This window comes from Phocoena sinus, chromosome 17 (assembly GCF_008692025.1).
Source record: "Phocoena sinus isolate mPhoSin1 chromosome 17, mPhoSin1.pri, whole genome shotgun sequence".
Taxonomy (NCBI): domain Eukaryota; kingdom Metazoa; phylum Chordata; class Mammalia; order Artiodactyla; family Phocoenidae; genus Phocoena; species Phocoena sinus.
This window is the reverse complement of record NC_045779.1, coordinates 11,779,584-11,793,943: the sequence shown is the minus strand read 5'-3', so window position 1 is coordinate 11,793,943 and position 14,360 is coordinate 11,779,584. Positions and strand designations below refer to the sequence as shown.

Here is a 14,360-nt window from a genome sequence, read left to right as displayed (position 1 = left end):
GAGTGATAGTACACCACCATTTGTATAACAAGAAAGGAAAAATATAACTCATACTTAGACCATTTACATTTAATATAATAATATGTTAGGGCTTAAGTCTGTCATTTATTTGTTTTCTGCTTGTTTCCTGTGTTTCTCATTTCTCCATTTCCCTTTTCTTGTCTTCCTGGGGGTTATTTGAGCATTTTCAAGGATTCCATCTTGATTTACTTCTAGTTTTTTGCAGTGTATTACTTTGTGTATTCTTTTTAGTGGTTATCACAGTCTACAGATAACAGTGTTTGACCAATTTGAGTCAAGTACAGAAAGCTCACTCCCATTTAGGTCCCATTATTCTCTCCACTTTTAAACATCATTGTCTTGAGTATCAGATGATATTATAATTTTTATACCAGTCATCATATATTATTTAGAAAACTCATGAGGAGAAGGATAGTCAATTGTATTTACCCATATTTCTGTGTTCTTCATTGTTCTTTCTTCCTTTCTGATGATCCACAATTGCTTTCTTCATCATTTTCTTTTTTTTGAAGAACATCTTTTAGCTATTCTTTGAGTAGCTCTGCTAGTGATTAATTCTTTGTTTTCCTTAATCTGAGAATATCTTTCTTTCCCCATAATTCCTGAAGTATAGTTTCACCAGATATAGAATTCACAGTTCTTTTAGCACTTGAAAAATGTTGTATCACTTCTTTCTGGCCATTATTATTTCAGATGAGAAATCTGCTGTCATTTGAATTACTGTCCCCATATAAGCATTGTCTTGTTTCTCCGTCTGCTTTTATTTTCTTTGTCTTTAGTTTTCAGAGGTTTAATTATGATGTGTCTTAGTATGGACTTGTTTAGATTTATACTATTTGAGATTCACTCGGCTTTTTAAAAAATTAATTTATTAATTAATTTATTAATTTTTGGCTGCGTTGGGTCTTCGTTGCTGCATGCAGGCTTTCTCTAGTTGTGGCAAGAGGGGGCTACTCTTCGTTGCAGTGTGTGGGCTTCTCATTGTGGTGGCTTCTTTTGCTGTGGAGCACGGGCTCTAGGCATGCGGGATTCAGTAGTTGTGGCTCGTGGGCTCCAGAGTGCAGGCTCAGTAGTTGTGGCGCACGGGCTTTGTTGCTCCGCAGCATGTGGGATCTTCCTGAACCGGTGCTCAAACCCATGTCCCCTGCATTGGCAAGTGGATTCTTAACCACTGCATCACCAGGGAAGCCCTCACTCAGCTTCTTGATTTGTAGGTTTACATGTTTTGCCAAATTGGGAGAATTTTCGGTGGTTATTTCTTTGAACACTCTTCAGTCTCATTCTCTTTCTTCTCCCCTTCTAGGACACGAATGCTGTAAGCGTTAGATCTTTCGTCATGGCCTCACAGTTTCCTGTGACTGTTTTCAGTTTATGTTCTCTTGTTCAGATTGCATACGTTGTATTGCTCTGTCCTGAGGAGGACACTGGACACTGACTCTTTCCTCTGTCATCTCTACTCTACTAGTGAGCTCATCCAGTTAGTTATATTATTTCTCTTATTTTTCAGTTCTTTCATTTCCATTTGGTTCTTCTTTACAATTTCTATTTCTTTGCTGAAATTTCCATTTTTTTCACTTGGTTCAAGAGAATTTGTAATTGCTTGTTGAATCTTTTTTATGATGGTTACTTTAAAATACTCAGATAATTCCAATAACTGGTTCATCTCTGTGTGGGAGTCAGATGATAATCTCTTCTCATGCAAGTTGGGATTTCCTTCGTTCTTTGTATAAAATGCGTGATTTTAATGTGGACATTTTGGCTATTATGTTAGGAGACTCTGGGTCCTATTTCAATTTTTCCTTTTAATAGACAGTCCGTTTGCTTGGGTTTAGCATGCAGGTCCTAGCCTACTTTTGTGGTCAGTGGTTCCAGTGACAATCTAGTTTTCAGAAACTCCATGGTGCTATTTTGGTCTGCTTGGTTTGTCTCCTGCCTCTGGGGCCGCTACTGGTGCTTGTTGGTACTAGTTGAGGAAGTGAAAGGAGCCTTCCCAGGCTGGATGTCTGGTGCCTTTAGGTGGCGGAAGGGAATCTCCAGGCTGCAGGGACAAAAACATTTCCTGGGCTGAGTGTTTGTTGTGGCAGAATCCCCCTTGTTAATTTCCCCTGTAAAGTGGGATCTCTGGGTGGGAGAGGGGAGTCTCAGGCTGGTGGGAAAGTCCTCTGGCTGGCTCTTGTTAGGCGGACATTCAGTTGGTCCTCTTTGCTGTTTCTGCTGGGATTACCTAGAGTTGTTGACAGGACTTCAGTTCAATTTAGAGGAAGAATAGGACTACCTGGCTGCCTTCCATTGCTAGAGCGGGTGTTGGGAAAGGCCAGGCCTGGATTACCTTTTCTTGGGTGTGGAGTTGTAAGATGCCTTGTCACTGTGTTGCTCCTTTGGTCCTGTGATCCCTAACCAATTCATCTCTTCTTCTTCCATCTACCTTTTGAAGGTTCTCTTTTTTTGTCTCTTGTGTTATTTCCAAGGGTTTTCGTCATGCTTATTAGCAGGGAGAATCTGTGAGAGACAAGCCTGTACCATCTTGCCTAGACCAGAAGGTCTCTTTATATGTTTATATAGCATAAGATCTCTCTAGAAGGGTACACAGGAATTTCTTTCCCTGGGGAGGGAACCTGGGGGATATGAGGTAGGAGGGAGAATTTTTTTGTATACCTGTTTATGTGTTCTCATTTTAATCAGGTGAATATATTATCTATTCAAAAATAAAATAAAATATTTAAAAAAAGAGGTCTTCTAGCTCAGCCTTGTTTTCAAGAGCACAACCAAGGGTTACAACAGAGGTCAAGCACCGTATGGATTCAACAGTTGGTAATTTTATTAAACTTCACTGACTTTTGATTTCACTATATTGTCACTGCTTTGATCCAGATCCCTGAATATAAGAATAATATTCTCAGTGGATTTTCAGCCTGCTCATACATTTTGAATAACTTGCAGAATACAAATGTGTCATTTAGTTAGAAGTAGATGCCTTGGGCAGCATACTAGTACCCTAATCAGCTGAAAAAATAATATTTGTATGACATTAAAACAAAATTAATAGGAAGACACTGATTACATGAAAAGACTTTAGGTTGTAATTATTAAACTTGCAAACTACTCAGCATAATTAGCGTCTTAATTAGGATATGACTTGAAATTTTAGCTTACAAAATAAATAAAGGCAATGAAGAGTCACATTTGTAAAGTAAAGCGGGCTTTAGAACTTATAGTTAGACATCACTTTTCTTCTCATTTTGGGGTCGTCTTTGTGTAGGGTATTATGCCTACAGTGCATATACTTTGATTCCCAGTCCCACCCCAGCACAGCGTCTCAGCCCAAAGCCTTAAAGGTCAAGTTTAGTGACCCTTCACCAAGGACATCTACCCACAGGGGGCTGAACAGCTCCCAGCCACGCTCCTGGGTAGCTCTAGGGCACAACGAAACAGCAAAGACTTTTTCTTCTCCAGCACCTTAAGTGAAATATAAACTAGAAGATTGATATTGACTTTGATCAAAATCTACCATTTTCACAGAACTATTTGGATTCAAATGGAAATTTTCCCCACTGTCATTTATTCTTCAGCACATGCTTCTTGAAGACATTTCAGGTCCCATGGTTTACCACATGGTGAAGGTTCCAATTCAAAGCCAAAGAATTGTCCATCAGTAGATGAAAATGGAGAATTCAATAAATTTTGGTGGGCTAGTGATTTGGGGAAAAAATTAATCTGGAATCCTACCTTCATTCCTCATGTCAAAATAAACTCCAAATGGATCAAAGATTTAATATAAAAGCAAAATCATAAATGTACTAGAAGAAGATAATGGTTAATATTTTTATAATATTATAGTTGGGAGAGGCTTTCTAACCACAACAGGTAAAACAAAAGCCATAAAGGAAATGACTAACAAATTTGCCTACCTAAAAATATTAAACTTCCATACAACAAAAAACAAACAAAAATAAGTTTAAAAACCAAATTCAAGGCCAAATCAAGAAGTAACTGATTAAAATCTGAAACTTTCATTTGTGGTTTGATTCATTTTTCTTCTAAAGGCACAGCTTTATTCCTCAATAAGTTAGGAAGTAATTGGAAATATGCATCATCATTTATGTACAAGGATATTAAGTATAGTGAAAATTAAAAGAATTTACGTGTTAAAAAGTAGCTCATAAAGTAATTAAGTTACAGAATAGCCATAGGCTGCAGGCATTAAAAATCACAATATTAAACAGCACCAAAATATTTTCATGATAGGATCTTGTTAAAAAGAAAGCTAGTTAGTTGGTGGGAATGTAAATTGGTGCAGCCACTATGGAAAACAGTGTGGAGGTTTCTCAAAAAACTAAAAATAGAACTACCATATGATCCAGCAGTTCCACTCCTGGGTATATATCCGAAAATGCAAAACTCCTAATTTGAACACATACATGCGCCCAATGTAGGGATGGGGGAGTGGGAGGTGCAAACTACTGGGTGTAAGATAGGCTCAAGGACGTATTGTACAACAAGGGGAATGCAGCCAATATTTAGTAATAACTGTAAATGGAAATTAACCTTTAAAAATTGTATAAAAATTTAAAAAGAGAGAAAAATTATATTTTCCTAAAATATGAAATGCAAGAGGTTGGAAAAAAATTTTAATGAAAAAATACAACAAACTAGTGAATGTAACGTAAAAGAAGCAGACTCACAGGTATAGAGAGCAAACTAGTGGTTACCAGTGGCAGGGGAGGGACAAACTACTGGGTGTAAGACAGGCTCAAGGGCATACTGTACAACACAGGGAAGAGAGCCAGTATTTTGTAGTAACTGTACATGGAAAGTAACCTTTAAAAATTGTATAAAAATAAATAAAATTGGGACAAGACCAAAAAAAAGACAGCTAGTTAGAGAATATAGATAAATCCAATTCGAGTGTAAAATGTCTTCTCTAGATTTTTTTAAAAAGACTGGAAGAAAAAATATCAATGATAATTATCACTAGAGGTAGAATTATGGATAAATTTTATTATCTTCATTTTTAGTGATTTCCAAATTTTGCACGATAAGTAAATTATTTTTTTACTTAATCCTTTTTAAAATTCCTTGGTGCTTTGAAGAAAAAGATATTTCAATTCTTCCCAAAAGTAGCTAACTTGGAATTAGATCAGATATGAAAGATCAAAACTGAAGACTTGAAAAGCATAGCACAATACAGCAATTACAGAGAAGCTCCCCTTTATTTAGTTTTTTAAATCCCTCTACCAGATTTGGTGATGCTATCTTATGTGGGTTAAATCACAACTCCTGGTCATTTGCGGTGTTTGTCTGTATGTCTGTCTCTCTCTAACAATGCAGGCCTAGAACACAGGCTACCCTTTCCTAAGGCCCAGCATCACAAGAGAGTTCTTTCATAAAATCAGTGTGATGCCTGTCCATTCCCAACTGCTTATGCTGTAGAATAGGGAATGGAACATTCCAGGTCTGAGACCTGATTACCAGGTCTCAGCAGGAAGCTTATGTCTTTAATTGGAGGCACTCGCCAATCACAAAATAACTATCACTAGCAGTACAGGAAATATCATCATTGAACCTCCTCTGTACCTGTATGTTTTCTTAATTTCTTCATTTGATGCTCCCTTATGCAGACCAAGAATTTCATATAGAGCTTCTCCAGATGTTGACATAGTCCGCTGTCTTTGGTTAGGTGTGTTACATGCCATTTTCTCAAGCTGCAAAACCAGAGGGGAAATAGCCGTGAGGGTTATGCATACTGGATCCCACTGTCTCAAGGGAAGATAGTTCATTTCTGACCTTTTGTAAACTGACAATCTGAAGTACATCTTTGTGTTAGCTGCAAAAGGAGGGGAGGAAAAGGTTAGGAAAGCCAACACTAGAGCTTCAAGTCAGTCAGGGTTTTAAAGGCTACAGGCAGCCATGCAAATGGAATATGGCTTTGTCCACATGGGTAAATAGAAGCAAAATGTTATCTAAATAGCCAGCTAGCTCGTAATTGTTAAAAGTCCTCCCAAGTCAGGCATATATAGATTTTTTTGGTCAGAATTTGCATAACTCCTTTTTTGTATCTTTTCCAAATTTAGCCAGCAATGGAAATATCATCTATTTTACTTTGACTCTATTGGCCTAGCCATTGTTAGAGTATGAGTTTAAAAAAAAAAAAAAAAAAAAACGCAAAAAACCAACTTTCTGTAAGTATCAAAAAAAAAAAAATCCTGGTCTCATCTAGGAGCCTGGTTAGAACTTCTCTGCAGCTGTGGGATACCAAGTCCCCCAACAGTGCTCATGGGTTTGGCACACGAGATAGCACAGCACAGAAAGGGCTGTGCTGTCCCAAGTCCCAAGGAGCCATCTTCCTGCTGTGTTCTGGCTCTAGGGGGGAAGCACAGAGAAGCAAGCACACTGGGGACATTCCTGCGTCCACACTCACCTCTCCAAGCCTTAATGTCTTCACTTGTAATATGAGGATAATAAAGCCCACATCATAAGGATACCTTAAGGATTTAGAAATAATGCGTGTAATGTACCCAGGACATAGTAACTTCAAAGAACTATTTTTATTAAAGAAGGCACAGTGTGTAAGTCAGAGAGTGCACTGTAGTCAGACCCTCTGGGTTGGAATATTGGCCTTGCCGTGACCAGCTGCACGACCATCCCTATCTATAAATCGGAGACAAAAAAGTGTCGAAACTCATAGAGCTGTTGAAGAATTAAATGAGTTAGTATATTAAAAAACGGAAACAAATACCAATGTTCGTAGCAGCATTATTCGTAAAAGCCATATAAATGAAAATGTGGTATGTACATTCAATGAAATATTACTCAGCTATAAAAAGAAATGGAATTCTGATACATGCTACAATAAGATGAACCTTGAAAACGTTATCTAAGTGGAGTAAGCCAGTCACAAAAGGACAAATATTGTATCTGATCCCTGTTATATGAGTACCTTGACTAGGCATATTCATAGAGACAGAAAGTAGAACACGGACTACCAGAGGTGGGGGTGTGAGGGGGAAGTGGGGAATGGGGAGTTATTGCTTAATGGGTACAAATTTCTCTTTGGGATGATGAAAAAGTTCTGGAAGTAGATAGTGGTGATGGTTAAATATCACTGTGATTTTACTTCATGTCATTGAATTGTACAGTTAAAAAAGTAAACTTTATGTTGTATTTTATCACAAAAACAAAACAAGAAAAAATAAATAAATAAAGTTACTTAGATTGCAAGCTCCTCTGACCAGAAGTTCCTTGAAAATTACTGTCTATCTCTGGGCTTTGGGCTTTGGGCAGCAAGTGCTGTATGAACGTATATACCAGGGCTCAGGAGATGGCATCAGGGTTGTGGCGATACTCACGTTCAACACAAGGAATCCCTGGTGACAACAGTGGCAGCGGCAGACCCAAATGGGCACATCCCAGTGGTAGATGGGCTGGGTTGAAGCCAACCTTTGAGCTCTGCTTCCACCAGACTAATGACTGAACCACCACAGGCAAGAGCAGAGCCTTCTGGATGTCATTTGGTGGGTCAGGGTGGTCTTAGAGGCCCCTGAGACCTCAACATGGCACAGTGAGTGCTTGTGGTCCTAAGTAATTCGATTAAGAAGGACAATGTGCTGGGCTTCCCTGGTGGCGCAGTGGTTGAGAGTCCACCTGCTGATGCAGGGGACGCGGGTTCGTGCCCTGGTCTGGGAAGATCCCACATGCCGCGGAGCGGCTGGGCCCGTGAGCCATGGCCGCTGAGCCTGCGCGTCCGGAGCCTGTGCTCCGCAACGGGAGAGGCCAAAACAGTGAGAGACCTGCATATCGCAAAAAAAAAAAAAAAAAGGACAATGTGAAGAACTTCAAAATGTTTTTGTGAGCATTTAGCTTCTTGAGGGGAGAAAAGGAAGCCAGTGCTGGAGAAAGTCAGACCCCAAGCAAAAGTCCTGCAGCCCTGAAGACACTGGGGAAGAAAACTGACTTAACAGAGGACAACACCACAAGAACAAAGGCTCCTCTTTCGGCATGACTGTGTTGTCCCCTCCTCAGTTAGCCTTCCATGAAGGTGGAGCTTCTGGAGGCCAGAGGGGCCCTAGTCCCAAATGTCTGGTTCACACAAGGACAAGAGGAGGAGGAATCCTAATTTTGCTTGCCACAAAACAAAATCCAGCAGGTGTACATACTGACTGGCAGCCACTCAGTAAATCGTAGCACTTATTTTCACTACTGCTCTACCTTACCTTTCTTACCTACCATCACAATTTCCCTAGCAAGTAGGTAATTCAAGACTTGGGGCTGGGTCATTCATCCCTGGGTTCCAGTTCTGCAGCTCAGCCCTGTCTTGGAACCACAGCCCAACTGAATATTCACAACTGAAGGAAAAGTTGCCCAAGTCACTGACAGCCTCCCTACTTCTTTTCGGTCCCCTCTCTCCTGCTGCCACCACACACGTATGCTCATGGTACTGATGCTCTGCCCTACACTTCCACCTAACTGCTCCCAGGAATGGAGGCGACTGGTAGGTAGGTTTCTCACTAGTCACACTAAATGCCACGAATGAATGGGATTTGGAAAGTAGGGATTTCTGTGTGGCTTGGTAGACAAGGAATAGGACCACAGTCATCCTACTTGTCTCGGAGATTTTAAGATCTCGCTGGGTAGCAAGATCCCCAAAGTCACTAACTAAGAATATGTCAACATTGGGGCTTCCCTAGTGGCGCAGTGGTTGAGAGTCCGCCTGCCGATGCAGGGGACACGGGTTCGTGCCCCGGTCCGGGAAGATCCCACATGCCGCGGAGCGGCTGGGCCCGTGAGCCATGGCCACTGAGCCTGCGCGTCCGGAGCCTGTGCTCTGCAACAGGAGAGGCCACAGCAGTGAGAGGCCCGCGTACCGCAAAAAAATAAAAAAAAAGAATATATCAACATAATGATTCAAATCCTAGGACCGTAGAATATGGAGTTAGAAGTCATCTAAGCCAACTTAACAAATGCCTTTTGGGGCATTCTGACCAGAGATCGCTGTAGCAGACAACTTTACTGTTAGCCTATTAGCTCTCCTTTCTCCTCCTACTGCACTGCAGCATAGACGTCTCGCGAGACCTGCCTCTGTCTTACGTGATCTCAGTTGAATAGACCAGGAGTGTGTACCTTACGCAAGCCAAGTCAACCAGGTCAACCAGACTCCTCCCCTAAGATTTTTTTGTTTTGTTTTGGATGTAGAACAATCTCTCAGATGGTAAAACTTGTAAAATGTAAAATTTGGGTATTGTTGGCTGGGCTGAAATGAGAGAGATTGAAACAGACCTGCAGAAGAGGAGCAGTGGCAGGAGATGGAGAGAGAGCCTCGGTGGGGTTCAGTCCCCTGGTTCCAGGTGGTTTCGGGTACACTTGCAACACATCCCCTCCCACAGTTTGTCCATCAACCCTTCCTTGGGTTGAGCCAGTAAAATTCCTCCCTGTACACAAATGCATATACATTGTTTTCTTTTGAGCATGTCTTAGCTATAAATAGATTCTGGTCACTGTCAACCAATACTCCTTAGTGTCATGTACCTCAGTTAAACATCAGTAGCAGTTCCCTGAGCACCTTTAAGCCAGGCTTATCCACTGTGGATTTTTCTTAAATCACTGCAACCTACTCTACCTTTAAATTGAAAGTGGCTTGCAGGTACTTGAGAATGAATACTTCAGGGACATAACAATGGTATATATATGTGTGTGTGTGTGTGTGCACGCATGTGTGTGTGTGTGTATACACACACACACATATATATATATATATATACATACATACATACATACACTAAGGTATTCAAACCAAACAGATTCAGATATAGTGTATAGACATTACTAGTATGGATAAAAGAAGCAGTGATAAATCTGGATCGACATTTTCAGAAGGAAAGTTTGTAGAGAGCTAGTCAAGAGAACTAAGAAGAAATAAAAATATGAAAAATAGTTACCTTTATTTTTCTCTATATTCAAAAGAAACAGTTTCAGTTTGAGGGAATAAAATGTATTCACTCTTCATCATCTATCTCATGAAATAAGAGAGAGGCCATGGCTTGCATAAATCAACAGATTGTCCTAAAATCAATTTCAACAAGGCAAAAACATGCGCAGTTTCCCAATTTTGACTGGGACTTTATTTTTCCAAGACTGCCCCCTAAAGTTATTCCAGGTGAGGAACAAGAGAGGGAGGTCACTTGGGGGCTGGAGGAGTCCTGGAAAAAATCTGGGGTTCCCCCTTCCCTGCCCCACAGCCATCCCTTTATATACGCCTCTCCCCAATGGAAAAAGAAGGCAGAGTCCATCTCTCAAATAGTTCTGGACATAGAAACTCACGCCCAAGAAGACATGGTAACTGGCTATTCCTTTGGTTTATGTATTTTTTCATATCATCCTTTATTTAGAAATCTAATCACACTGTAATCTATTCCTGCTAAGTGAAATCCAGTAGCTGACTTTCCTTATGTTGTGGACTGAATAATATTCACAATGGGTTGTTACAGAGTTCGGAATTTGTTTATTTTCTGTTTCATCTTCTTTGCCCTATTCCCAAGAGATCAAAATATTTCTTTTTAGACGACAACATCAACGTCTCTTAATTGAGGTACTTAAAAAAAGTTATATCAATATTGGAACACAAGGAAAAGATAGTTGGTCAATAGCTGGTCAGTGTCGTTAGTAGTTGGCTGTCTATAAAGTGAAACATAAAGGAACCCAAAGACTGCAGGGTTGCTTTCTGTGTGTCAAGCAACAACCTGCTATTTTTCTGTGCCCTTGCTGAGCTGGAAACCAGACTCTTCATATATTATTAATGCAGATGGCATTTAGTGTCAAATTCAATAGAGTAATACATTGAAACCCTTAGTTGTTTATTGTGTGAAAATAAAGACATTATGCCAAGAACATACTAACTACAGAGCAATAGTCAAAACATCTCCTAAAAACTCTCCTTAAACTTAAATAATGGAGTCATACCCTTGTTTAATTCCTTATATAAAATATAATCTTTATGAGTTCTTCCTCTGTAGCCTTTTGAATGCTAATATTCCTATTAAAAACTCAAGTCTTTATTATTTATTCATAGTCTCTCATCTGTACTATCCTATCGAGAAAAGGCTGTTATGCAAAGTTATTAAGTAATTTAATTTTGATCATGATAAGTGCATGACACTTAATCATCTGAACTTAAATTACTTTCTAGCCGCATTACAATCCATTAATATCATAATATCTTAAACCACTGACCACTAAAGTCACTACCAAACCACATACAGCTTACCTGTCTCTTGATAAAGATATAATTGAAAGAACGTTCAGACATCCAATTCAAAATAAACACATATTTTAAAGGTTCTAATTCCAGGAGCCCTACAAATGCTGTTCTAAATTTTTCATGTTGACATGAAATGTTTCCTTCAGAGTAAAGGAAGCTTCACCTCTGTCTATTATGTGAATTCTGAAAATGGAAAAAAAATCAAACTATGCCTTTCTTGGCAGGGTCCCTTCACGGCTGAGAAAATGAATGTGAGCAGGGGAGATGAGATCGTTAAACAGCAAAAGCCCTTCTGATGGCCGTGATTGGAGGAGCCAACATGTTTCACCATTTTTAAATTACTTCTGTAATTCCTCTATAGAAATCTGTTTATTGGAGCCAGATCTCCTTATTCAAGGGGCGTTGTATCTTAAAGCTAAACACACATCCAAAATGCTAACCTATGTTTTAAAGTAAGAATTCTCCCTAGTGTGATTACAGTTTGCTATTGAAAACGAATTACCTCTTGACTGCACTGGTACTTCCATAAACAGCAACCTGAAGATGAGACAACTTGGGAATCTTACAAATAACCCATAGTACCTGTTCCTTTAACTCCGATTCTGTGTTTTCAAACAGGAATAACTTGCTGTTTTCAACTGGTCTGGAAATAGATGTGCAAAGAAATAAAAAAAGGCAACAACAAGGAATTGTTTCATACCTGTTCCGCTCTTTCAGAGTAAACGGCTGCTCCTTTCTGTCGTTCCCATGCAAGCTTAAGCGGGTCAATGGCGTCGAGTTACTTTTGATTTGTTACTCTATCAGCCAATTGGTTATCCCTCTGGAAAACATAACAAAGAGAGAATAAAACATGCATGACCACGAAGGTTGCCATTACAAGGCATCCAGTGATACCAAAATACACGCTACCTCTAATCCGATCATTAGTCAACTGTTGCTTGGCTCAGCCAGATGCTGCTATGGAATTGCTTCCAGGTTTCCACCAGAACTTTCAATCAAGAAAATGTGCTATCTCCTGACATGCAAAGTGGGTTCTTTTTTTTTTTTAATTGAGATATAGTTGACATATTTAATTCGTTTCAGGTGTACAGTGTAATGATTCAATATTTGTATATATTGCTAAAAGATCACCACAGTAAGTCTAGGTAACATCCATCACCATACATAGTTACAAATTTTTTTTCTCGTGATGAAAACGTTTAAGATCTACTCTCTTAGCAGCTTTCAAATATGCCATACAGTATTATTAACTATAGTCACCATGCTGTACATGACATCTCCATGACTTATTTTATAGCTAGAAGTTTGTACCTTTTGACCCCCTTCACCCACTTCACCCACCTGTTACCATGACCACGCCCCCCACCCCCCTCTGCTTATGGCGCCCACCAATCTGTTCTCTGTATCTGTGAGCTCAGGTTTGTTTGTTTTCTTTTAATTTCACATGTAAGTGAGATTATGTAGTGTTTGTCTGAATTATTTCACTTAGCATGATACCCTCAAGGTCCATCCATGTTGTCATAAATGGCAAGATTTCCTTCTTTTTTATGGCTAAGTGATATATACCGCATTTTCTTTATCCGTTCATCCATTGATATACACTTAGGTTGTTTCCATATCTTAGCTATTGCAAATAATGCTGCAATGAACATGGGGGTGCAGGTATCTATTCGAGTTAATGTTTTCTTTGGATAAATACCCAGAAGAGAAATTGCTGAAATATATGGTAGTTCTGTTTTCAATTTTTTGAGGAACCTCGGTACTGTTTGCCATAGTCGATGCACCAATTTACATTCTTACAAACAGTGTGCAAGAGGCTCCATTTTCTCCACATTTTCGTCAGCATGTGTTATTTGTAGACTTTTTGATGATAGCCATTTGGACAGGTATGAAGTGATATCTTACTGTGGTTGTGACTTGCATTTCCCTGATGATTAGTGTTGAGCACCTTTTCATGGACCTGTTGGCCATCTGCATGTCTTCTTTGGAAAAATACCTATTCAGATCCTCTATCCATTTTTTATTTGGGTTGCTTGCTTTTTTGCTATTGATTTGTATGCATTCTATATATATTTTAGTTATTAACCCGTTATCGAATATATGATTTGCAAATACTTTCTCCCATTTGGTAGGTTGCCTTTTCAGTTTGTTGATGGTGTCCTTTGCTGTGCAGAAGGTTTTTAGTTTGACATATTCCCACTTGTCTATTTGTGCTTTAGTTGCCTTTGCTTTTAATGTCAAATCCAAAATGTCACCAACACCGATGTCAAGGTGCTTACCACCTACATTTTCTTCTAGGACTTCTATGGTTTCAGGTCTTACCTTCAAGTTTTTAATCCATTTTGAGTTGATTTTTGTATATGGTGTAAGATAACGGTCCAGTTTCATTCTTTTGCATGTGGTTGTCCAGTTTTCCCAACACATTTATTGAAGAGACTGTCCTTTCCCCAGTGTATATTCTTGGCTCCTTTGTCATAGATTAATTGACCATACGAACATGTCTTTATTTCTGGGCTCCGTGTTCTGTTCCATTGATCTGTGTGTCTGTTTTTATGCCAATACCATACTGTTTTGATTACTATAGCATTTATATTAATAATATAGTTTGAAATCAGGGAGTGTGATATCTCCAGCTTTGTTGTTCTTTCTCAAGGTTGCTTTAGCTATTCAGAGTCAAAGTGGGTTCTTTTTAATTTTATTTTCCTTTGGTCTAAGGCTAGTACTAATCAGTTGCTTTAAAATTACTGGAAGGACCATGTAACATTAATAAGGGTGAAACTGTAATTTCTTACTACATTAATTCACTTGTTTTCATATCTGAACATTTTACCCTAATCTTAGTTAAGAGGCACTGAGTCACAGTGGTGACTGAGGTGGTTTTAAGAATTAGGGATAAAAAATAAAAAAAAAAGAATTAGAGATTTCTTGGGACTTCCTTGGAGGTCCAGTGGTTAAGACTCCATGCTTCCATTGCAGGGGGCATGGGTTCAATCCCTGGTCAGGGAACTAAGATCCTGCATGCCAAATGGCACAGACAAAAAAAATTAGGGATTTCTTGTTAAAACAATGGTCAAAGCCTCATATAAAG

At 39.2% G+C, this 14,360-nt stretch overlaps 1 protein-coding gene across 2 annotated transcripts in view; it reads right to left on the bottom strand.

Annotated features, from left to right (window-relative positions):
- The window catches only part of DNAJC5B (DnaJ heat shock protein family (Hsp40) member C5 beta), an 82,060-nt gene that overhangs the window by 41,906 nt on the left and 25,794 nt on the right, over positions 1–14,360 (bottom strand). For both annotated transcript variants that reach the window (XM_032610043.1, XM_032610042.1), the window contains 2 exons: positions 11,973–12,092; positions 5,596–5,723 (listed from right to left, as the gene is read on the bottom strand). In XM_032610043.1, coding sequence (XP_032465934.1) covers positions 5,596–5,714 — 119 coding nt within the window. In that variant the 5' untranslated portion in view covers positions 5,715–5,723; positions 11,973–12,092. The remainder of the gene's footprint in view (positions 1–5,595; positions 5,724–11,972; positions 12,093–14,360) is intronic.